Below are 26,769 nucleotides of genomic sequence, written 5' to 3' on the forward strand. Positions count from 1 at the left end.
TTATTAAATATAAAGTAGTGTTGGGGTATTGCACATAAGCTTTGGCACCATGAAGAAGGCCTCCCTGGAGCCCACCTGGCTGTTCAAGAAAGAAAGAAAAAATAATAAAGCATTATGATACCAGAGAAAGCGAGGAAGTCTCTTATTATTATTCTTTTAAGTCAGTGTGAGCCTCCCATCTTTGAACTTAAAATGTATGTGACAAAAAAAATCTAAGTGTTAGAGATGGCTGTGTTGATTGCCTAGCTAACCCAGGAAGACTAAAATGGAGTTAAGCTAATAATCTTTTGTACTCCCGCATCCCCCAGCTGTGGCCTGGCTGTCACTGTGTCTCCTGTGGGGTTCAATTGTACTTGTTGAATCCCTTTCTTCTTTCAACTCAGCATGGATTCTGAATTGTTTCATTTGTGCTCGGTGGTATAGTCAGAATTTTGAAAAATAAGTTGATAAGAGTATTTAGATGTTAAGGAGCAGTTTACTGAAAAAAATATGATACTTACAGAAGACAAAGTGTACCTAATGGTTCATTCCCCTTCCCCTTTATAGGTATTGGCTCTTTGTATTTCTTCCTCCTTTGAAAGAAGCTACCATTCTAAATTAAATATAGGGTGAACTTTTTTGTGGGCAGGGGCAGGAGGGGGGGAGGAAGACATATTAAGTCTTTAAAAAGCTTAGTAAGATTTATAGTCCTGCATCAAAAGTAAAGAGGATGGAATTATAGGATTTGTGAGCATAAGAAGTCTTAAGAGGACCACCATCTCCTGGTATTTTGTAGGAGGAAGAAAGAGGCTCATTTTAGGTCAAAGAAGCAGTGATCTATACAGCCAAAGGGCAGGGCTTTGTATTCCCACAGCACTGGATTCACAAGCAGGTAACTGAGTAACAGGAACACCTCTGTTCTTCAGTTGCAATGGGCACAGAAAAGCCTGCTTCTCAGGGCACTTGTGAGGGCAACATTCAATGCCACTGGTTGCCTGATGTGTGATGACGTACATAACTAGCACTCAATATCTACTCTGCCTTCCATTCCTATCCAGTGCACAATGCAAATGGTTTTATGAATCTGTTGATTCACACTTCCACAACAACTGAGCTGGCTGCACTGCAGATGGTCTCCTCCAAGACACGCTCAGAACAGAAACACAAGCAGCCAAGGAACTGTGCTCCACATTCAATGAGGTGATGGGCTGCAGTGGAACAAGAGTGGCAGAATTCTCTGCTTGGACTGCAAGACGTCTGAGTATTCCTCAGAAATTTCATGGTTCATTTGTTCCTTGGGCATTCTGTGAGATCTGGTTTCCCGGAACATCACCACAGCCACCAAAATTTTCAGCTGCTCAAGTACTTTATAGAAAATTGTATAATATATGCATATAACCTCTAAACACCCTACCATGTACTTCAAATCATCTCTTCATCACTTATAATTGCCAATGCAGTGCCAACGCTCTAGTTGTTATAGACTTATAGTTGTTATAGACAGGTGCCAGTGGCTCATGCCTGTAATGCTAGCTACTCAGAAAATTGAGATCTGAGGCTTATGGTTCAAAGCTAGCCCAGGCACTAAAGTCTATGAGACTCTAATTAATCACAAAACATTTGGAAATGGAGCTATGACTGAAATGGTAGCGGATTATTAGCCTTGCACACAAACGTTCAGAGATAATGCGCTAGCCCAGAGTTCAGGCCCTAGGACTGGCACACACACACACACACACACACACACACACACACACACACACACACACACTAGTTGTTATGTAGTATCATTCAAGCAATAAGACAAAGAAACCCAGTCCCCCCCCCTCTGTGTACATACAGTAAAGATGAAGGATTTTTTTTCTAGGTAATGTTTGATCTGCAGCCAGTTAGCTCTGTGAAGGGCCAACTGTAATTGAAAAGGACACAAGTGCATCAGGTCTCAGGAATGAGGCCAGCATCCCTCGACACCACCAAAATATAACCTCAGAACCCAAGGGTCCAAGTGTTCATCCTCATGCGGTCATTCTGTCAGAATGCACTCAGAGAGGGAAGAGGAAGCATTTATTGAGCCCCTACCAGAAATCTCACTGGTGAAATAGGTGTTATGACTTCTATTTACACATAGGGGCTCAGAGAAGTCAAGCATGTAACCCAGGGGAAATGGGGGTAGTGTTGTTTTGGCACTGAAAGCCAAACAGATCTACCTTAAAGCCCAGGCTACTTCTTTGCATGCACAGCCTTCTAGTATTGCTCCATTTAACAAATACTGGTTAAGCTTGAAGTTATGTGAGGTAGGGTTGTAATAATCTAATCATAAATCCCTGTCCCTGGCCTCTGTAGTTAAAGACATGGAACTATATTTTACAATATATCACATAGAGAAGGTCAAGTTGTTAAGCCAGTATTCTATAGTATTGAAAAAAGCATCTCATTATTATCTTTTCATTTGAAAAGATTTTGTGTGTGTGTGTGTGTGCACACACACGTGCACATGCACGTGTCAGTAATGGGGCTTGAACTCGGTGTGAGTGCTGTTTTTAGCTTTTTGTGCTCTTGAACCACACCTCCATTTTCAACTTTCAGCCACTTAATTGGAGTTAAGAGTTTCACAAACTTTGCCACCAATGCTGGCTTTGAACTCTGATCCTCAGAGCTCAGCCTCCTGAGTAACAAAGATTATAGGCATGAGTCACCAGCACCTGACTAGAAAACACATTCTGTTCAAATGTTGAAGTTCAGTGGTAAGAGAATGTAGACTCTATTTACTATGATATATTAGGTAAGAGAATGTAGACAATATTTACTATTTTGTTTTACTTCTTTATCATATAAGGCAAAATAAGGAACTTTTTTTGAAATATAAGAAATTCAAGATAGAAAAAAATACTAATTTTAAAAGAACTTAGGAAAAAGAACAATTTGAGTTAAATATGTTCAAAGGTCCAAATAGTAGAGTCAATCCCAAATTTAAGAACACATAAGTACTTTTTAAAAATAATGTCACTGTTAATAATGGATATGATTTGTAGTTCAGATAAATGGTGATTCATGTTTGGCCGTGATTTATTCAAATTCTTCACTCATAAGATAGAAGCTCTAGTCTCCAAGGTACACTCTAACCATCTGGACAGAGCAGTGTAGGACTACTTTCTGGTGTTTTGTTTGTTTATTTTTGCTTGTTTTTCACCAGGAGCCTTTACTCTGGTCTGCAGCCTCTACATCTGGGTCATATGTCATGATTTTAGATAGTTTCCTTAGCTCCTACTTTTATGTCTACACTTAAAAGGACAGAAAAATCAAGGCAAAACTGAATCCTTCCCCTTCAGGGTGTTTTCTGGAATTTTTATGTGCTGTTTAAATGAGGCTAGGAATTGTTTTCTGCCTAAAGTTCTATCACTAGACCGGAAAGGAAGAGCAGGTAATAAGGACAACTATGATTGAAGCAGAACCCACTACACAGTATGGTTCTTAATGGAGCAATTTGAAAATTACCCTGTCAGAAGCTATTTCAAATTGTAAAACCCTCACAAATTTTATAAGACATACTCATTTGCTACTGAGCAGGCCGTACTTTGGACGGGCATAACGAGAGATGTGTGATCAGGGGAGTCAAGGCCAGAGCAGAGATGACCCTGATTGGTCCTTGGAAAGAGCTGTGCCATCAGCCGCCAACTTGGTTTCTCTGGAAACTGTTCCAACTCATAACCTACAAAGCTCCCTGAGGATTTCTCAAATAAGATTGCCATTTATGTGTTTAATTGTTTGTGTGTGCATGGGTATGTGGGTGTGCAAACTCATGAATGCCTGGAGCTTGAATTCAGGGCCTCCAGATTTCATTTAGCTTTGTTACCCAAGGCTGACACTCTACCAACTTGAGATACACCTCCTCCCACAGCTTAAGGAACACATAGTTTTCTGCTCAAGCTGGCTTTGAAATGAGATACTCAGGTGGCTCACACCTGTAATCTAGCTACTTCTGGAGACTGAGATCTGAGGATCAGAATTCAAAGACAGCCCAGGCAGGAAAGGCTATGAGACTCTTATCTCCAATTAACCAACCAAAAGCTAGAGTTGAGATGTGGCTCAAAGGATAGGACTGTAGCCTTAACTAAGCTAAGGGACAGTGCCCAGGTCCTGAGTTCAAACCCTAGTACTAGCACAAAGTTAATTAATTAAATTGTTTTTAAAATAAAACAGAGGTAAAGTCAGGAGAAAGGAGTAAGTTGTCGAGATGATGTAGGTCTTAGAAAAAGATCATATCATAACAGACTGCTTCAAAAAGTCCTATAAAAATGCCCCAATCACAGTACTTATCCTACTGGCTTGCTTTGCATCTCTGAAGAACAGGAAGTCTTCTGGCCATGCTTATAACAAGTTAAAGAAAACTTCAGTGAGATGTATAAATGACTGTGTGGAACTGCCATCCCCCTCCTTGACCCATTTCGATCCCAATAAACACTTCCTTTACCCTATCTTTTAGCATATTGTGAGAACAAACTAATTTAATCAGAAAGCTCTGGAAAAGTGTAAAGATTGTTGGGATTTTTCTTGGATATCGTCTTAATCTATTTTAGAAGTGTGTGAGCTCAAGTCACAAAGGAAAATGATATCTCGAAAAGAATTTACTGAGTTTAGAACTATACCCATACATGTCCCATCGAATGTTAATTCAGTTCAGATAACTCCTGTTTTCAGTTGTCAACTAACTGTCTTGTGCTATCCAAACATGTTTTCAAAAGGCAGACAGGGAGGTAAGAAAAAGATTTTATTTGCTAAGTGTCCCCCAATCTTACTGTGGAAAATCCTTAGCTGCTATTTTTAAGTTTGATGAGAACCACCTGACAATGATGAACGGGGTGAGATTTAACAAGACTCATTTATTCATTAACTGCTTTGTTGAATGGCAATTTCTTTATACAATTCCTTAAAGATAACTATAAAAACAATATTTCAAGCTGGGCAGTGGTGACTCTTGCCTATAATACTAGCTACTCAAAGATGCTGAGATTTGAGGATCACAGTTCAAAGGCAGGAAAGTTCTTGAAACACTTATCTTCAAGAAATTATATATTTTTAAAAAAGCCAGAAATGGAGCTGTGGCTCAAGTGGTTAAGTGGTAGCCTTGAGCAAAAGAAGCTCAGGTATAGCACACAGGCTCTGAGTTCAAGTCCCAAGACCTAACTTAATTAATTAAATTTAATAAAAATAGCAAAATAAAAACCCACCTGATTCTGAAGTGAAAATCATCAAGATTACTATAAATATTTTTATGATAAGGTGATATTAAAACTAGCCTATCAGCACATAGCATAATACAGTTCAAAAGTAGCAAATAACTTTCTTGTATATATATATATATATATATATATATATATGTGTGTGTGTGTATATATATATATATATATATATATATATATATGAAACTCAGGTTGAAATGACAATTATAATTTATTGTTTACTATTTAAAAAAAACACTTGGTCAGTGCTGCCCTTTACTGGTTTGTTGTGGTAACACAAACCACAGCTCACGGGGAGCTACCCAAGGGGTCAAGATTCTGTGTGCTATGAATTATTTCAAAAAATGTGAGTTTGGAAAGATCAGCCCAAGGGGCTATTTGAAGTCAAGCTTCTCTACTGCAGGGCTCACAACCAATGCTCTGTTTATTTATTGTATGACACCATTTCTATACTTGAATTCAGATCCACCAGAACTCTGTCATTCTTTGAATATCATCGTATATTTGAGGGGTTATTCTTGTCCTGTGGAAATCAAAACTCACAAGGTCACTGAGTGAACATTTTCACTTGTCAGTGGTACAACAGAAAGAGATGTAAGTGGGACAAATATTGCAAATCATGATAAAAATGCAACAGTGTAAGAGCAAAGTACTTCAAACTTAACTATTAAGAGCACATGGAGACGTACTATATGCATATATGGGCATGTCAAATGAAACTCCCTTGCACAACTAAAATATCTCTACTCCAAAAAGGGCATTGTCAGTAAATGGATGTGTGGTGTGTGTGTGTATGCTGGTACTGGGGCTTGAATTCAGTGCCAGTGTGCTGTCCCTTAGGGGAAAATTCTACCAGATGAGGCATCCCTTTTCTTCTGGCTTTTGGCTGGTTAGTTAGAGATAAGAGCATCCCAGACTTTCAAGCCTGGGCTAGTCTTCCACTTTAGGCCTTTTGCTGGTTAATCACAAAGAAGAGATTCATATACTTTTCTGCCTGGGCTGGCTTTAAACCACAATCCTCAGATCTCAGCCTCCTGAGTAGCTAGGATTACAGGCATGAGCTACTGGCGCCTGACTTTTGCCCCACTTTTGATGAAAGCCTATACCATTCTATTTTGCGCAATAATCCACCCTCGGCATTCCACTTCAAATCCCTCATTTCCTGGTCTGCTTTTTCTTGCTTATATAGTTTGTCATTTATAAATATAGGCCATTTACTTATCCATTATGTTCATTTTTATCCTCTGTTTCTCAACTAGAATGGCAGGCTTCTAACTTGAACCTGTTTTACGAACTTACCATCAAGATCCTAGAATAATGTATATGTCATGCATTCAGTTTATATTCAGTTTGAGTAAATGGATAGCTTTATGACTTTGAACATCAGAATAAAAGTGAAAATGTCAGGACTTCATAGGTTTATTTTTATTTTCATATGATTCAAAAGAACTTAGCCTTGAATTACTTTATGTAAACAAATGTTCTTTTTTTTAAATTGTAATATTATTGTTAAGGTGATGTACATATAAGTAAGGTGGTGAGTACATTTCAAGTCGAACTTGTTGCCTTCTCCTTCATTTTTCTCCCTGTAAACAAATTTTCTTAGAAATCTTGCCCTTGTCTCACCTGTCCAACTTGCTTTACTTTTCTATTTCAACAGACACCATTTTAGTGTAAGTCAATGTTTACCTGATGTAGAAGCATGCTAACTGCTCTCTCTGTAGCTAGAAGCTCTCCTCTGAATTGTTTCTTCCAGAAAAGTTTTTATATTGAAAAAGCCTTTACATATGCTTTTGTAACATGTTGTATGCATGCATACTTATATACAGTTCATTATGTTTTTAATGAGAAATGATTTAAGTGTTTTGACCTCTGTGAAAATCTAATTGTGTCCTTCACTAAGACCTTCTACATAGGTATGCCACTTGAGGCTAATAAGTGGAGTTCAGTAACTACAGCCTGATTTTGAAAAATCTCAACCAGAATAAAGTGTTCAAAAGCTTCTAATATCTCATGACTGGATCTTATGGTAGTTTTCAGAAAACTGGTGTTTTAACAGTCGAGTAATACATTTCTAGGAGAGATTTTATCAGTTTATAGCTAATACGTATGCTCTAGAAATTGGGTGCACTCAGTTACAAATGAACTGTATTACGTGGCAAATGCTTTATTTCTTTCTATCTTAGAAATGTCATTGCAAAATCTTTGGCCTTTATTCTATCTGATCTTAATGGGACTCAAACGTAGATCCCACTTAATTCTAATATATAGAATCTATGCAAAACTCTTACAAATCATAGGCTCTATTATCCAAGAAGATGAAAATTAGGTTTATTCCTTATCTTTCACTGGCATGAATCTCAACCTCAAAGCAAGATTCAAAATGCAACATCTAGAGCAAACTTTAAGCCAGTTATGTTCGAACTTAATGGTGCCCCAATAAGAGTCACTCTGGAGGAGGCTGAGTGAGTTAAAGTGGGAATGTCCAGGACTCTGCTTCTCAGCACGCTTCCAAGGTAGGTTTATCCTGAGGCAGAGTCCATGTACTCCATTTAAGAACTAGTGTTTTAGATGTATCCATCCGAAGGCTGTATTTTATAGATGAGGAAGCTGAATAAGTGCTATTACTGATACAAATTCACAAGCATGGGACAGTGTTGTGACAGGCTTGCTCTCTTGGCTCCTTGTTCAGGGCTACTAGCAATAAAGCTCATCAAATGTCCTCAAAAACGTATGTGAAGTACCTAAATATAACAGAGTTGTTAAGCTAAATTTGCATGTTTATCGTTCTCTACCTTTTTTGTTTCTGAAGTATAAAATGGCATTTCTAACTGCTTTAGTGATCCGGGAGTATTTAGTTTTCTTTGTCTGTCAATCAATTCTAAATAGAAGGAAAATTACATATATATGTATATATACACACATATGATTACACAAATAAATAATAATTGCGCACAAACCTATATGTCTAGTAGGTAATGTTACATATTCATATGTATTATATGCAATTTATGTAACACATGCAATGTGTATATATCACATATAGGTGAGCATTTTACATATATATCCTTGTAGATACCTTGATAGGTATACTCACACATATATGTAGATATACATATTGTTACACATATATGTATTATATATGGCAACACAAATACACATATGGTAACTAACAGTCTCTTTATTGCAAACTCAGCCTTCAAGAGTAGTAGGGATTGATAAAGTTTCAGGCTGAGGAAAAAGTGATTTCCAAAGATATCACAGAAGCTGAGTTTTATAAGTGAAGAAGGCAAATAGGAGTATGTGAGGAAGACAGGAAAAATAATTATTTTCAGGTATTTGGGTTTTTTCCCCCTCATTTCTTATATAACCTCTGAACTTTTGATCATAAACTCTGCAAGAGCTTAATTGACTATCATTAACAAAACCACCACCACAACAAAAATGAAACCCTGAGATTCATGATTTAGAGAATTATTTATGATTGTTATTGTTATTTTGTTGCTGTTTCCTTCCGCTACTCATGGTGAGTTTTTCCTGCCATTTCCTCTTGCTATCTTCTTTGTTGCTAATGGTTTTCAACAGGAGTTGGAATGACATCTAATGACTTGGAATACTAGATCTACAAAGATCATCTTAGAATGGTCAGAAGCTGGTTCTTTCTGTCTCTGATGGAATGGGTATCTACAAGTTGCTAATGGATCTACCCCCGTCAAGAGTTATTTGTCCATTCTTACTCAGCATAGATTACTAAACAATCCTATTTGTTTGAGAAATATGAGGTTGTGGTTTTCTGTAGGTCAACGGTGGCAAACCTTGGCAATGTTTATAGGTTTCAACCTAGATAATGTATGATAATTTCACCCTGCACCCTCCGGCATGGATTCTGTTGCCATTAGATCTTCTTATAGATCTTAAGTATCAAAATACTTGTAAGTGTTCATCAGAAAGACCAGCTCTACAGAACCTTGTGAGCGGAAGGTGGACCAATACCTTGGTCCAAATACCTTGGGACCAAATCCCATTGAATTAGGCTTTCTCGCTTTGTTACCTCTGCTTCCTTGTTTAAATGCCTTTATTCCCTTGTGTGTTAAATGAACACTTACTAATCTTTTGAGGTGTAGTGCATAAATTAACTCATCTAGCCATCTTTGTCCAGGATTCCCAAGGAGAAACATGTCTTTCCCATTGGAGACCTCCTGTTTCCTGTGGGTTTCAGTTCTCACCTCACTGTTACGTTGTTACAAGTTTGCCTTCTCCAATAAATAGTCAACTATAGGAAGAATTACCTTCTTCACTTATTTCATCATAGTCCCCAATACCAGGGAGATGTTAAATCCATGTGTGAGTAAGAGGAACAAGAAAATAATTGATAACAAGATTATATGAATCTAAGGATTGTGCTATTTCCCGTGTGATTTCAGAGATTAGAAAACTGGCAATCAAATGTCAAGTACTGATGGCCCATGTTTATAATCCTAGCTACCCCTAAGGCTGAGATCTGAAGATTGAGCTTCAAAGGCAATCTGGACAGGAAAGTCTGTGAAACTCTTATCTCCAATTAATCACCAACAGAAGCCAGAAGCTCAGGTGGTAGAATGAGACCAAGACCAAGAAAGCAAAGGGATAGCTGAAGCCTTTTTAAAATTTTTGATCAGTCTTGGGGCCTGAACTCTGGGCCTGGGCACTGAACCTCAGCTCTTCAGCTCAAAGCTAGTGCTCTACCACTTGAGCCACAGTGCCACTTCCAGCTTTTTCTGCTTATGTGGTGCTGAGGAATCGAACCTAGGGCCTCATGCATGCATGGCAAGCACTCTACCACTGAGTCACCTTTCCAGCCCTTAGCTCAGGCCTTAAAAACTTCAATTCTGGTACGAGAGAGAGAGAGAGAGAGAGAGAGAGAGAGAGAGAGAGAGAGAGAGAGAGAGAGAGAGAGAGAGAGAGAGAGAGAGAGAGGAGACAGAGAGCCATGCAGAGACAGAGAGACAAAGGACAATCAAGTTTCTTCCTAGTCCATGAAAAATAAAGAAAACCCACAGTAATTCTGATTGCCTATTTTTCCCTTACCCAAAGAAGGGATTTAAGAAAATTTATCATTTTCTGTGGCAAAAGTAACTTTATTGTTCAAGGAGATGCCAGGTCACTAGGAAGAAAAAGGCACATATCTTCAATCTCCTCTACCCACTAGAAACCAACATCCGACATATACACTACTTCCATTCAACATAGGAGCCAAAGGACATGATCCTTAAAGCTGCCCTAACCACAATCACAGTAATAATCTCAGAATAGCACATTTTAAACTAAATTCAGAAGCAGGAAGTAAAGAAAATCAAGAAGTCACATCTGGATAAAGTATATCCCAAACCAAATGGCACACTGTGATCTTAGATTTTTCCTCCTCAACTTCTGCCTTCTTAGTGGAATCTCTCATATCATGGATGTGTTCACTGAATTGTAGCTGGGGCAGTATTGCTTGTGTTCCATGGGCAGCTGACATTCCAACATTAGTTGCTGCACTCCATTGCAGTCAGGGTCAGTGACACTTTTACATCATTGTAGATATAAACTGAGTCTACCTTTGACTATTTTTCCCTCCAGCTATCAGTATTCATACTGAAAGTGTGTTTACCATTCGTTGTCTGACTCCAACATGACTAAGCGCCCTGATTTTGGTCTGACATTTTCCTCAGTCCAAGGACAGCTCCCATCTGGCAATGTGAGTTTCATATATATTTACTGGATTAAAGGACTATTGGGATGGAATAGATAGAAAGATCTCTATATTAGGCATGGGATATTACTCAGTCATTCTCTGTATATCTCCTCCCCCCTTAGTTTACAAAAGCTACTTTTTTTTACTGTTGTTTTGGTAGAGTAATTGGAAATATGAAAATCATATTTGAGAAAATCTAAACAGCTGTTGTTTGAGTGTACTTTTTCAGCCAACCCATTAGATTAATGATGTGATTCCACTTAAAAAATAAATTTATGATCTGAGGCAAAAAAAAACTAAGGAAATAAAATATAAGTGCATAGAAACATACTGAGTTTGTCCAGATAGTGGTCTTGCCTTTGGGGAAGAATAGTCTTAAAAGAAAAATAAATGGTTAAACAGGGTGTTGTCATTTGATAAATGCAGAATATTTCATGTCATCTTTCCTTATGAAGTGACTTCTGTTAATTTCATGGGTGAGAAGGGGTAAAAAAAGCAAGAAGATTATCAAACACAGCTAGGATTTTAAAGTTGGAATAGAAAAGAAATATGAAAATATTGACTGAAATTAAAGAGTTTTTTTAGTGCCTATACTGAGGTTTGAACTAAAAGATTTACAGTCTTGCTTTGTTAACTTTTTCGTTGTTGTTGTTCAAGGCTGGCACTCTAATATTTGAGCCACATCTCCACTGCCATCTTCTTGCTGGTTTATTAGAATCTCAGATTTGTCTGTCCAGGCTGGAATCAAATTTTAATCTTCACATCTCAGCCTCCTGAATACCTAAGATTATTGGCATATGCCCGGATGCCCAGCTACCATTCTTTCTTTTAAAAAAAACACAAAATTACCAAAATGTGTATTTGGTAAATTTTAATATGCTATTATTTCCAAACAATTTTGCGTATTACCATGTATTAGCTATCAGTAGCTTACATCATTTGCTATTCTTTGCATCCTAGTATCCATAACCCAGTTGATGTGTGGCTTTTGGGAAATATGGTGTTTTGGGGGGGGTCCAGTTGTGGGGCCTGAACTCTGGGCCTGGGCGCTGTCCCTCAGCTCTTCAGCTCAAGGCTAGCACTCTACCACTTGAGCCACAACGCCACTTCCAGCTTTTTTCCTTTTGGCTTATGTGGTGCTGAGGAATCGAACCCAGGGCCTCAGGCATGCAAGGCAAGCACTCTACCACTGAGCCAACTTCCCAGCCCTGCTTTTGGGAAATATGGAACACAATGTTTTTGGTCTGTTATCAACCCTGAAAGGAACTAAATGAGATTGACTTCTGATGGTCATGGTTGGTGCTTAGATAGTTTCGAGTTTATATAGTTAAGGCTTCAAGACACACATTCTTGGTATACCCACACTAGCACAGTATAGTTTGCAGATGGTGCTTAGATCAGATATTTAGGGTATGCCAGAGTTTAGATGTGAATGCATTTAATCATTGAAAATTCTTTCTGATAAGGAACTTCAATGACTGTGAGAACTATCCTGCTAAAGCCTCTGCAATCAAGCAAGCACCTGAGCATAAAGGGGAGGCAGGAAAGAGCTAGAGGTTTTACAAGTATTAGGCAGTGTATTTCTGTTGGAACATGAGCAATAGGCACAGAGAGCAGGTGTAACATAGTTTAAAATTGGTTAAAGGAAACTTTCCCCTGGATATAGACTGAATGTGTCCACTCATCCCCCACATCATATGTTTAAATTCTAACCAAAGATGTGAAGATAGGAGAAAGTGGGCCTTTGAGAAGTCACTAGGCCATGAAGATGGAGCCCTCATAAGTGAGATCAGTGCCCTTTGCATGGGGACCCCTAGGAAGCCAATAATCTCCTTCCACCAGACATGAATTGCAAGAATATTCAGCTGTGAACAACTCACAAGTTGGATCTCACCAGATCCCAACTACTTTAGCACTTTGATCTCAAACTTTCAGCCTCTAGATGGTAAGAAATAATTTCTGTTGTTTATAAGCCACCCGACCCAGGGCATTGTGTTCTACCAACTGAAATGTCTGACACCTTCCCCACCACCTGACTTAGATATTTCAAATGTCTATGTCTTAATTCGGTTGGATTTAGATCTTGTAGCCCAGAAGGCTGGAAAGGACTCCTGAGCAAAGAATTATCCACGCCTGCAGTGAACATTTATCGGATGCCTACTTCATGTCAAGTACCTTATAGTATTTATAAAAGGACATATGTCTTTTTGGACCAGATATATCAAAATTACACCATCACTACCAGTTTGGCATGTTGAAGTTACAAGTATTTAAACAGCCCTGCCAAGTCTCTAAAGTGATTTCAGGCAGTTAAGCACTTAGAAAAATGAACAACAGTTCGAGATTTAACAGGATTACACATAAAACAGATATCTAAATTGAAGAAGAAGGAAAGAATGCTTGGAAACCTGCCAGACTTCTAAAACTGGGAAGCTGAAAGATCAACCCATTCTTCACTAAAGGAAAACAGACAATGGGAAAAAAAAGTTGAAAGTTCAAATGAAAACAGAAAAAGAATAATTCTTTCTAAAGTAAATACAATGCATGTGGGGGTGAGGGAAGGGGAGGTGAAGACAAAAAATGTTAATCAAAGCAATATGCTCTAAATTATTTTCCTAATGTCAATGCCATAGCTAAAATGTTTCTGATTGGTATTGGGTTTGAGTTTGGGTTGAGTTTGGGAGAGAAGACAGCAATAATAATAATAATAATAATAATAATAATAATAATAATAATAATAATAATAATAATAAAAGCTCCCCAAATAAAAGAATAACCTTTCAGAGCCATCACCGCTGAAAGACAGGAAGGAGGAAGATCTGGCAGGGAGTTGAATATTGGAACGCTTCTAGCAATCCTCACTTCCTTCCTAGAGTTCAGATCCACTTGCTCAGTGGGTGATTCACTGAGCCTCTGAAAAAGTCAGAGCACATGCAAAAGCAACTTAGCCTAGAAGTCTCCCCAGGAACCTGGAGAGGGAAATGGTGCCTAATGGTGGCTCATGCCTGTAATCCTAGCTACTCAGGAGGCTGAGATCTGAGGATTGTGGTTGGAAGTCAACCTGGGCAGAAAAGCCCCCATGAAACTCTTATCTCCATAAGCTGCTGCTGCTGCTGCTACAACTACTACTACTACTGCTACTACTGCAAGCCAGAAGTGGTGCTGTGGTTCAAGTGTAGAGTGCTAGTCCTGAGCACAAAGAGGCTCAGGAACAGTCAAAGCCCCAGGACTGGCAAATAAATAAACCAACAAACAACATAGAACCCTATGCCCAAAGCAGAAATGTTTAAGACTGCTATCTGCTCCATAGTCCAGTCCATTCTGGGAATGAAGGAGGGCAGAGGGAAGAGGGTTAGTTCTAAAATTCTAATGGATATAGGGGAACTTTGTCTTGGAGCATGTGTCCAAAAGGTCTTGGTTTATCTCAGGAGGAAATTTCTGCGTACATTTCCTTTCATTTTCTTCACTGGAAAAAGATCTAAGCCCACCAGGCAAAACTGAGAATAACAGCTTATAATGAGGCTTTGGGATCTGATCATAAATGGGAGAAAGTAGAAAGGGCAAGGACTGTTTATGTGTTATTGAGAAGGGCGTAGCTAATGAGAAGTATGAGGAACACTGAGGATGTCTTCTCTCAAGTAAGTTCTGTAGCCATGCGCCCCTTCAGAAGAGCCTGGGTTCCGGATGACCAGGCAGGCAGAAAGGTGGTGAGTGGCCTGTCCATCTTACCATTGTCCAAACTGGCCTTGGGCCCCTGCTCTGAGTTTGACTCACACAGTAACTCCTTTGCTAAAGAACAGAAAGCATTAAGACAGAAAGCACTAAGACAGGAAGGACTAAGACAGAAATAGGAGGAAGGATTCAAGGTAGGCTGTGGGAGAGGACCAAACTGCTTCTAGCATCTGCCTTTGTTATGGGCCCTGGAGCTAATACCCAGCGGTTTCAGTGCTTATTCTCTGCTTTGAAGTGATTAACTTGAGTCAGGCCCCTCTTTTGTCCACAGGCCCGTGATATTCTACTTTGCCCTCCCCAATTAAACTCGCCTTTGCAGTTTACCCCTCAAAACCATGGACCGCAGACACAGGTTTCTTTTTCCAACAATGACATCATTTTTCTCCCACCTGGAGTGTTCTACATTGCTCTGCGGCTTGTTGCCTTTACCTGACAGGAAAAAAATAAACCCCAGTTTCAGTTTGATTTTGAGATATCTGGTGACCTCTGAGATCAGTGTTTTCCCCTATTCTCTCTAATTATAGTCTCACTCAGTTTGTCTGCACAGTGTGTGTGTGCGCGTGCGCCAGCCCCAGGGCTTGAACTCAGAGCCTTAGTGCTATCTTTGAGCTGTTTCCATTCAACTCGAGCACCCTAGCACTTGAGTCACACAGCTCCACTTCCAACTTTGGGTGATTAATTGGAGAAATGAATCTCATAGACTTTCCTGCCTGGCTTTTGAATTGCAGTCCTCGGATCTCAGCCTCCAGGGTAGCTAGGATTACAGGCAGAAGCCACCTGCACCTAATGGGATATATCTTTATTTAACTTAAATGTGTCAAGAAACAAAAAACGAAAACGATCCTATGAGAAATAAATCCTTGGAGGGTTTTTTTTTTTGGGGGGGGGGAGAGTCTAGAGAGCTTGTGATGTTTAGCTATCTCTTGAGCTTCAACTTTCTGAAACAGAATGATTGATTCTTATTTTTCACCAAGCTTGCGCTCTGGGGCAGGGGGTTGGAGGGGCTTCTGTCTAGGCAATGAAGTGGTGGTAGTGGTGGGGGGAATCACAGCTTGGGGAGGGGTGGTGGAGGGAGGGTGTGTTTGGGGACCTGCTGGGCAGGGGAGGTGGGAGAGCAGCGAGGGGCTGGGGGGTTGGGGTAGAAGAGGGAGATACAGGCATCGCTAGCAGAAATCAGCTCGGGTGGTGGATAAGGAAGGCATGGGGTGGGATGGTCCTGTGACCCCTCTCCTCCCCCCTCCCTCCCGGAGGTCACCCTGCGGCGCCCGGGCCGCAGCTTGGGGGCTGAGCTCTGGTTGCCAGATCTAGCAGGATCGGAGTTAGGACCGCTCGGAGCGCCCGGGTGTCGAGGTAGTGGAAGGTTTGCCATCCCCTCCACTTGCCTGGCACTTGCCGAAAGAAGCTCTTGCTTTTGGGAAGTGAAGCGATCGCGATCGTGCCACCCGCGCGCTCGCGCGCGCGCCAGGGCTGCGGCTCGGCGGGGCTGCGGCTCGGCGTCTCCCTGGGGCTCCGAACCCGCGGCACGCTCGCTTTCCCCCCACTCCGAACCCTCCCCCCTCCCACAGACACACACACCTCCCGACCCTCACTTCTTTGCATTTGCTCCTCCGCGCCACCCTGAAGTTTAGCCCCGGAGCTGGGCTGCAGGCTCGGAGCTCGGGGGTCCCCGCGGCCAGCCGAGGAGAAGCAGGAGGAGAAGGGGGAGGTGGGGGGAGGGGGCGGGGTGGGAACCCCGGAACCGCAATCCTGAAGCCTCGTGAGCCATGTCTATTTCGTCCAACGGACTTGGGGCGCGTGGCTACTCGCAGCCCAGCCACGCGAGGTGCACGCACGCCTCCGACTTGAGTGCCGGAATGCGCCCAGCAAGCCCGGGGCGAAACTGCTAGTGGCGGAGCTCGGTTGGCGCCAAGGCTAATGGTCCTGATTGAGGTCCCTCCCCGACTCCACTCCACATCTCAGCTGTGAAAGAAAGATGAGCTCTGGGCCGAGAGGACGAGAACCGCCCGGCTGCTCCTTCTGATTCTCAGCGATCAGAAGAAGAAGAAAAAAACAACACACCAAACATCAGAACAACAACAACAAAAAGTCCTGCAGCTTCACCATAGAATAAGAGAGAAAAGAAAGCAAGGTAAAAAGAAATCGAAGAGAGAACCGGAGGAGGGGGAAGAAGAAGAAAAAGGAGAAGGAGAAGGAGGAGAAGGAGGAGGAGGAGGAGAAGAAGAAGATCCCTCCGTAAAAGTTTAAGGCGGAAAGTGGCCGCGGCGGCGCTAGGAGGCGCGGGGAGGCCGGCGAGCGGGGGGCCGGGCCCGGCCTCCGCTCCCCAAGCCTGCGATTTCATTATTAATATCCCGATATTTGGGGAGGGAGAAGTACCTTGCTCTTGCTCTCTTCCTCTCCGCCCACCCCCCCTCCTCCCTCCCTCCCTCTCATCTACCTGTCAAAGTCACTGATCTTTTGCATTTCGGAAGAGGACGTCAACGGGAAGGAATCCCCCCCCCCCTCCACCACCACCACCACCACCACCACCACCACCCCATTTCGGTGCGGGGCCGGGCGCGGGAGCGCAGCCCCAGCGACTTGTCGTCGTCCCCGGGGCGCCTGGCGAAAGGTAATGAAACGGCGTGGGGTGCTGGGGGTCGGTCCGCGCAGAGTCCTGTCCAGAGAGAGGCCCGCCAAGCGCGATGGGGACCCGGGCGGGTGGGGACTGTGGCGGTGGGACTGTGGTTTGTGTGTGTGTGTGTGTGTGTGTCCATCTACACACCATCATCATCACCCACTTCCCCGCTTTCCCCAATCCTCCCGCGCCCGCCTGGGGAGGAGGCTGCCTCCCCCCTCCTTCCCGGGGTGTGTGTGTGGGGAATGCGGGGAGGGGGGAGCGGCCGCCGCGTCCCCACCCGTGCGCCGCGCGCCCGTGGGGCTCCGCTGCCGCGGCCGCCGCCCCAGGCGGACCTGGCTGGGCAGAGCCGCCGCCCCGCGCCGTCGGCTGGGCTCGCTCCTGCCCCGGCTCTGCAAGGGCGAAAGGAACCACACGGTGGTAAGTGCGGGTGACTTCTCCACCCGCGACCCTGTGCCTGCCTCCTGCGCTCTCTCTCTCTCTCTCTCTCTCTCTCTCTCTCTCTCTCTCTCTCTCTCTCTCTCTCTCCCCCCCCCCCCTCGGGACTCCCTCCCTCCCTCTGCACCCCCCCAACCCCCGTGCCATCTCAGGCTGGAGGAGAGGCTCCGGGTGGGCGAGGAACTTTTAGAAGCGCCTTGTGCAAGCAGAGCGCAGAGCTTCGAGGCGCACACACACCGCCCCGCCTGCATCCTCTCGCCCCCCCACCTCAAACAGCGGTGCTGGGATCGCGCCCCTCCCCCGTACCTCCCACCCCAAACCTCAGGAATGGGTTTGCGGGTCTGTCTGGCTGGATGCTGGGCGCCCTGAGTTGCACAGATCTCTCCCAGGTTCACACACCTGACCACACACCAGGCGCTGGAGGCTTATGCTTTTCTTTCTCCAATTGTCTGGGGGTGTTTTTTGGGGGGGGATGAGGAGTAAAACTTGCCCCCCCTTTTGGAAGGTCTGTGGAGCTGGTGATGGCTTATACGAAGAGCTTTTGAAGTCCCCTTGCTTTGAATCTCCTTTATTGGTACGAGATTAAAGCATTACTATATCCCACGTCGTGCAGCTAGGGCGAAATGAACATTGGAACAAGGTGGGCGGGGGGGGGGATAGATTTGGTTTAGGGGTGCTGTTGAGAATATTTTCTCAGCATCGCATGAATCAGTGGATAGAATCGGGATAGGGACATTGAGTTTCTTTCTGCTATGTATGGATCTGTGGATATCTATATCTATCTATATATAATACAAATAATGCCGAATATTATTGGGGCCCAAAATAACCAATTAAGTGATTCATAGGAGAGAAAACTTAGATAAAAAAAGAAACTGCGCCCTCTGCTGTTTATTTTGGTAACCTCATCCAGGGACTTCCACCCTTGGTCTCCCCCTCCTCCTCCCCCACCCCCCTTTTCAGAAATCTACTTGAGTGGGTTGTCATTTTACAGGGCAAAGAAGGAACATTTCTAGCGGGGATTTTAAAAGTAACTTTCTTTGGAAAAACGAAAGTCGCAGGCTGAGTTTCCCAAAGCTTTATTGGGTCTAGATTTCCAGAGACTTCCTATTTGTGCCACCCCCTCCCCCAATTCTTCCGAGAAGGGTTTGTAATGGAGCCACCTCTTATCATAACAATTTGTCAATCTTTGGAATGGAAAATTCTGAGTAAGAGTCAGAAATCCACTAAACATATGGTGAATCTGGCAGTAGTTTTGCTCTAGAAATAAGGCCTGGTTTCATGACTGAAAATACTCATCTCACAGAAATGAAAAACAGCAGAAAGATTCTTCATCAAAATTGTATTCAAATCTACTTAGTTTAAGCTTGCTAGAAAGTTTCCCAGCAAGATTGTTTATTTTTTAGAGGAGAGGCAAGCTTTTCCTGATGCATGGAGCTACGGAAACGGAACTCTAACCTGTAGGACAGTCAGCAAAGCCCACATTTCAGGAAGTTGGCTTTGAATGCCTTACCGCCTCCCTTCCTCTTTGGTAAAAGGCTAAGGTGTATGGGAACTGACCAAGAGCGTCTTGGGAATAGGCAACTGATGATTTGTCACTCAAATTTGGATCTCTGCAGGTGGATTAGGTGCAAAGAAAAATGCATGAAGTATTTCACATTTGATGTCGTTCATGCTTACATATAAAAAGGGTCGATATTCTTTCCTGGATTCCATCCATTGAGATATAATTCATTACTGAATAGCAACATGAAGGTAGGCAAGATCTCATGCAACTGGCTATCAATGTAGTGATACTTGTTGATTAGGAAATTTAAGAAGGGTATTAAAATTTTGTAAAGAAACTTTTATTTGGACATGAAACTATTCTCCTATTAGGATTTTTGGTTTGTCAGGTATCAGTGTGCATAGATTAAAATGATTCAGATTAGGTTTTCTAGGAGGCTCATGTCTTTTGCAAATTTCTTAAACATAATTGCAGCTGGTGCAAATATCTCTCATTGCTTCTATCATTCTGGAAAACACTCAGCAATCTGTTTAAGAAAGTTAAATCATCACACATTTAGTCGGTAGGTTTCCTAAGGAAGGATCTGGTGAAAGTTTTTGAGTAATAAAAGCACCAATCACTTGAATACAAATAAAATTTCATATCGCCTACAAAGGTACTCGTATAATCAAATTAATAGAAAAGACATGTGTATATTTGTGTTTGTGAATTATATTGTCTGATAGGTAAGTGATTTTTCAAACTAATTTTATTCTCAGAATCCAGAGTTGTGTTTTAAACTTTAGATTTGTGTTTGAGACCTTGGATCTCTCAGCTTTTCAGTGCAAAAATGAAAGGCTTGTTGCTTTTATGATAATTAAATATCAGCTCTCTCTTGGGCTTAACTGAGTCTGAAATAATTTTATGCATTATCCTATGCCAAACACCCTATTAAATATGTGCTAGCTGATTTCCCTCAACAGACTTCTTTTGATGAAAATAGAAATCTTTCAAATACTGAAGTGTGTCACTTGCTTCCATTAAAGATCTTACAATAGGCAGTTGCTTATATTACCTAATCAAGTATAAGTTAAGATATAATCATTGTTTTGTACAACATGGTAAATTTCTTCTATTTTGAGTGACAGCTAACAAAAAAGACCGACGCCTATGTTGGTTCTTAGGACGACTAAGTGATTTTTTTTCCCAACAAGTGATCATGTACAAAAAAAAGCATGTAATATATGTTTCAATATCCCATGTAATAAATCCCATTAAGCCTGTGTTGGAAGCCACTAATTTTGAGAAGCTAGAGAATTTGTGAATCTTTCTCACTGTCTGTTTCTACTCAGTGTAGTCCATTTTCCTTTTGTTCCTTTCCATTCAGAAATGTGAACATTTATAAAATTGTTAATGTCTAACAAGAATGAGTCAATAGCTGTCTATTTCAGGTGCCCCCAAGGAGTTGAATATTTGTGGAATAAATAGCCTGTGACCACACACCCCCACCTCCTAGTGAGATTATATAATAAAAGGAATGCTGAAAGCCAGCTAAAGTTAGGAGATTTACTGGCAATATTTTCCTCTCAACTGATGAAATTGGTGATTTTGTTTTTAGAGGATCATTGTTGATTATTTACATCGTTACTATTTCCATGTAATATTCTGGGAGGATTATTTTTCCCTAAGGAGAGAAAGGGCCAGTAAAATGCCTCCCACAAAGTTAATTCAAGGTGGAAGGGAATTAGCTACAGAATCCTGCGGGGGTTGGGGGGGTGGAGAATGTGTTTCGTGCATGCAAAGCTTTTTTATAGCCCATTTTAGCCCTGATCAATAATATCTATCAACATGAGGGCCATGACATAATTTTCTGGGATTTTTCACTGCCTCTGCAAATTCATACACCAGAAGTCTAGCAAATACTCATGGCATATTAATGGAATTTTTTTTTCAAATCAAGACATCTTAATGTTTCAGTTTACAGGTAAATATGATAGATTGATAGCACTTTGCCCCCAATGTGACAAAGTAAAGAGCCAGACTTGGGGATGCCCAGACCTCTTCTGAGGTTACCCTTATTTAGTTGAAATTGGTAAGAGGTAAATTCCAAAGCCATATTACTTGGCAATTGGTTCAGTTATTGACCAGAAAGAATACATTTAGTATATGAAGTCCCCGAATACGTTATTGACTGTCCTTCTCATAATCAGTTTGCTGAGCTATTTGCTGGGATGACCTAGCCTTCAAGAAGCTATTGGTATTTTTAACCTGGTTAAAACCATAACCATATGGCAATCTGTATCATAAATGTTTCAGCATAAGTAATATTCAGTCTGTGTATCATTAGTCTTTGAAAACTTCATAATTATACTTTAGTTGAAAATTTCTGATTCTTTTCTTTTTACTAAAACCTCTTTTCAATCATGTGTTGTGGAACTTCATAGCTTTAATTGTGTACTGACTTGAAGCAGAGAGGATTTTATTTAAAGGGTGCAAGACACCCTTTAAAAAAGGGTGGACACCCTGAAGTTTGGATACCCTGAAATGAAGTATTCTTAGCAGATGATGCTAGAAACAGGGAAAAAAGGGGGATGAAATAAAATAATTATGTTAAGGGAGAGCTTAGTGATCCTCCCACACTGACCTGCAATATGCTGTGGTCAATATCTTTTCCTGTGTCCATAAAACTCATTAAATGGAAATTCTGTACACTAACTGAGCCATGCCATACTAGTGCTTGCCAAAGCTTGACATTTTTAATACATTAATAATATGTCTGTAATGGAATGGAAAACTATTAATCACAACTGGTTCTGTGCCAGAAATTTAAGCTATAATTGGCTGCTTCTTGTCAAAGATGTCTCTCGCGCAGTCCTGCAACTAACCGCCTAGTATTCAAATGTCTTACACTCCTCTGAGTTTTCCCTGTCAGTTGTCTAAATGTGATCCATATTGTAGTCCATAATTCTGTGTAATGACCGTCGTCAGAATTGTGGTATACATTAGTGACAATTCCTTCCACAGGGATTGTCCTTGTGTCAAGAAACAGTACAGGGCATACACACATTTCTCGAGTCAAGAAACAGTACAGGGGTCACACACATTTCTCGAGTATCCGTATTCTTCATATAACAGAAGTAGGCTCACTCTGTATTTTGAAGTCCCTGTAAAAGGGAATTCCATGGGAACAGTACAACCAAGAATAAGTGGATTTGGGGACTAATAATGGTTTAAACGAAAATATGAGTAATCTTAGGATCATTTAAACATATGCCAAAAATTGTATTTAAAAAATAATATTACATGTTCACACACTGCTCAGCCTAAACTCAAAGCAGTTGACTACAAGTCCTTAAAATAAAACTGACCTTAATAAGCACACTATTAGGTGATTGGAGGTAAGAATTGAAGCTAATAATCCCAATTTAGTGAGTATATTTTACTTATAGTTCCCCCTCCCTTCACGATCCAGTGTTCCTTCCCTTTTACAATAATGTAGTAAACCTAGTTTTAAAAATGCATTTAAAAATGTACATTTATGCCATCTTAACACCTTTTCAGATTACTAATTGTCAATGTGTTGGATGTTTCTGAAAATATCAGCTTAAAATTACTAATGGGTTTCAATTTTGAAAAGAGCAGAAGGCTGTAGTAGCCTTAACACATGCTTGTCTATGATGTTTTTATTTGCTTTTTTTTGGAGCTTAAGATTGCAAAATGTGCTCACCACAGTATAGTCTTGAAGTTACAAGAAAGAAGCAGATTTAGATCTGTAGCTTATATATGTTTAGACACACTGCTAATTATTGCTTCATAGGAACTCAAATATTCACCACTTTTCCTAATAGAAAGTATCACAAATTGCAGCTGTATGATAACATTTTATGAATTGAATATAATGGAAATTGCACTTGCATCCATAAAGCAATTATTATAAATTACTTTGCTATGGAAACAAAATTCAACCATCTGTTGGCATTTCATAGTCTCCGTGGCTGAGTTCATTTTAAGATGGTGCATTATTTAAATATAGTGAATTCCCTTTAGAAGATTGTTTGAAGATAGTGAACTTCCTTATGGAAACTGGTTAATATGAATTGAAGGGTCTGTAATGGAATTTTCCAAAGCTCTCTGTGTGGGGTGTGTGGGGTGTGTGTGTGTGTGTGTGTGTGTGTGTGTGTGTGTGTGTATGTGTGTGTGTGTATGTGTGTGTGCGTGTGTGTACGTGTGTGTACGTGTATGTGTGTGTGCATGTGAGTGCATGTGTGTTCTTTTGAAATCCTTTAAAATGGATTTAATAAAAAATAGAATGGATTGATAGATTGAACTAGGAATATGAACTATGAAATTAAGAAAATCCACTTTGTTGGCACTAGAATTTCAAATGTTAGCATTTGTTTAGTTCTCAATAGTGCTCTTTAAAAAGAGAAGCTGCCAGAGAAATTCACCAATGACCTGTATGTGTAGGTTCAGAGACTACATTATGGTTTACCAAAAGTACTTTTAAATGGTAATTTTTTATTTTCTCGTAGAATTAGTGCCATGTTATTCTGCTTCATGGCCTATTAACTCACCCTCAGCTACTTTTATATGTGCATTTTAAATTGTGCGTTTTACTACCAAGCTTTTACTTTTAAAGCGATGTATAATATTCACCTTTGGGACAAATTCTCTCCTGTTAGAATGTAACTACCAATGCAGATGTAATGACTATAGAAAGATATAAGAAAACAAAATTCCTAGGAAAGGAACATTTGCACTTTTGGTTTGATTTCTGAATTTTTTTTTGTTTGTTTCAGAGAGACAAGTTATCTGTATCAGTAAATGCAACTGAACAAAAGATGTGAAAATTCTTGCAATGTAATGAAGCAATCTCAAGAGATAAGCACACCAGCCATGGTAGTTTTCATTCCAGACAACAAAAGCTGAGACATGTATAAGAAATTAGGAGATTTTTTTAGGGTCTCTTTGCCAAGTGGGAAAAAAGGCATGCAAGTAGTTGTCATTTCTTTGTCATTTGTTACAAAAGCACTCACTTGGTCCCATTGTTCTCTTGGAAGACTGTGGAGCCTTGTAGTATATGAGAAGTGTTTGAATCCAACAGCTTGCTCTCCATTTAGTTAAGATGGAAATATGAGTTTTGAAGCAAAACCTTGTTATTCACCTGGAACCCATACATCTGTCTTTGTTATGGAAGAGTTAAATCCTGCATATCAAAATTCTCCCCCACATGAATCATTCACCTGCTTTGCTCATCCTAGCAAAACAGCAAAGTAAAGGTTATTCATATGACACCAATTTGCTTGCTATTGCCTCAAACCTCCCAAATGTCAACATATCAGAGATTTCATAAGGCATTGATTGATTCTCAGACAGTAACTCTTACTCTTATTGTTTCTCAAAGGGTGTGGGTGCCGGAAGACAAGAATGATTGATGGGAAACAGACACTGGACGGGGGACAAGCATCCTTCTGCTTCGGATGCTGACATCTCAGCACATCTGAGCAGCCCTCGGGAGCCGGCAACACTGGGAACCACTCAGGGTTATTGGATGTACAACAGGAAAGCCAACCCACGGCTAAATTATCACCTGTTACTGGACATCTCTTCCAAAAACCAAACTAGACTTGAGTCTGATAGATATGTGCTCCAAGGACGAAGAAGCTGCAAGTTGTTAACACTTAACACATAAGCATGTTAAACTTCTGCCAAAGTCAATACACCTGAACGCACACCGTATCTTCACAGATCACATTTTTGTTTTGCAACCCGCTTTGAGGTTTTGCCCTCTGTTTTATATGTACATATAAATGATACATACATATATATAAAGACTTATCTCCAAAAAAGACACACACGCACAGAGATACCTGCGTATGTAAAATAGACACTGATTACAAATAAGACACAAAGATTGCCAAGAATTTAGAGATGTATTTGTCAAGATTCCTGTCGATCCATGCCCTTTGGGTTACAGTGTCGTCAGTGATGCAGCCCTACCCTTTGGTGTGGGGACATTATGATGTGTGCAAGACTCAGATTTACACAGAAGAAGGAAAAGTATGGGATTACATGGCCTGTCAGCCGGAATCCACGGACATGACAAAGTATCTGAAAGTGAAACTCGATCCTCCGGATATTACCTGTGGAGATCCTCCTGAGTCCTTCTGTGCAATGGTGAGATGCAGCTTTTGAGTTAAACACTTCAGATAAATGCGGCTGAATCACATAGGCAAACAAAGGTGGTGAGTGTGAAGACTTTACCCCTGCTGAGCTGAGGCTACAGGTGGAGATGCATGGTCACAGGCTAGCTTGGCTCGAGGTAGAATTGCAATGTGCACAGTATGAACGCTGCCTTAGAACTTCCTTCTTCCCCACCATAGATCAGGGTGTCACTGGGGCAGGGGTAGTGTGTATGTATTACTAAATGAAAAGTCCAATGGAAGGTTCAAGTTCTAAGCAGTGGTTGGGATATATGATTAAGTGAGATGTATTATAATTTTAAAACAAGAACCTATTGGCAAGGCAGCTTTAAAGTGTAAAGGTTTTTTTCTTCCACATGGATAAGGCCAGACCCAGACTGAATATTTCAGGATTAGGTTGATCTCAAGCAAATCAGGCAGTTGTGGTGACTTGGAAGTCTCTGGTTGAGGCCAGAAGGAAGAAGGATTAAAGGCTCTTGAGAAACTTCTCCAGGAAAATCTAGTTTGCCCAACTCATGCTGCCCCTTATTATTTAAAAAAAAAATCACAGCTTTCTGTGGGTATTTTAATCAGATGGTAGGTTGAAAGTGTACATATTGGGAAGTAATGACCCAAGATAAACAAAAAATTCAGATCCTTTCCTTTTAGTAAGCAATGTTATAGCATTTGTTATTTTTGTGATGTACCTAAGTCTTTTCCTGGGTGAAAAATTATATACTGAGTGAAGAGGAAGCATTGTAGTAGCATGGTGAATTGCTTCTAAAGACATAGCTCAAAACAAGCTGATGACTGGAGAGTAAAAAGGTGCTGGCGAGTCTGCTAAAGAGTCAGTGTGCTCATTTGGTTTATGTTATTGTTATTTTATTATTATTGTTATTATTATTGGTCGTGGTGGTATTTATTTGGTATAAGCACTGCAATCCTACCCTTCTCCATAAAATAGATATAATCGTGTGGCAGGTTTTAATGGTATTCTTCTCTGACTTTATTGTCTTGAAACTGGCCTGGTATTTTCAAGATAGTGAAACTATTAATCAAAGTAGCATCTGCTCATATTCTCCAGTGAGTTAAATTAGCATAAGACCATCTTAGACGGAGCCCTATAGGAAAGGTTTTGTAAGGAGAAACAATTGTGAGCAATAATGAGTATTTTCACCTAAAAAGCTCAGGGCTTGCCATTTTTCAGAGGTGCCATTGGGGACTGGTTTGAATTATAGTCTACACCTGACTTTTGTGGAGAGGGAGATGAAGAAGTTGGCTATGAGGTGCCACTGTAAGAAAAGTGCTGTGAAAAACTAAATTTTTCAAGGAGAGGAGCCTCTCTCTGAGAAACAGGTATGTACTTCACATTTTAGAAACTA

General features: G+C 40.9%; 1 protein-coding gene across 6 annotated transcripts in view; it reads left to right on the top strand.

The window, feature by feature from the left end:
• The first annotated feature begins 16,408 nt into the window (after positions 1 to 16,408).
• Ntng1 (netrin G1) overlaps positions 16,409 to 26,769 on the top strand; it is a 351,109-nt gene continuing 340,748 nt past the window's right edge. For 5 of the 6 annotated variants that reach the window (XM_070007863.1, XM_070007862.1, XM_070007861.1 and 2 more), the window contains exons 1-2: positions 16,409 to 17,275; positions 24,610 to 25,382. In XM_070007863.1, the coding sequence (XP_069863964.1) occupies positions 25,137 to 25,382 (246 nt within the window). In that variant the 5' untranslated portion in view covers positions 16,409 to 17,275; positions 24,610 to 25,136. Of the gene's footprint in view, positions 17,276 to 24,609; positions 25,451 to 26,769 lie in introns of those variants that run through there. The other variant, XM_070007864.1, reaches the window with a different exon arrangement.

The sequence above is a fragment of the Dipodomys merriami genome, unplaced genomic scaffold (assembly GCF_024711535.1).
Source record: "Dipodomys merriami isolate MVZ:Mamm:240054 unplaced genomic scaffold, mDipMer1.0.p SCAF_7, whole genome shotgun sequence".
Taxonomy (NCBI): domain Eukaryota; kingdom Metazoa; phylum Chordata; class Mammalia; order Rodentia; family Heteromyidae; genus Dipodomys; species Dipodomys merriami.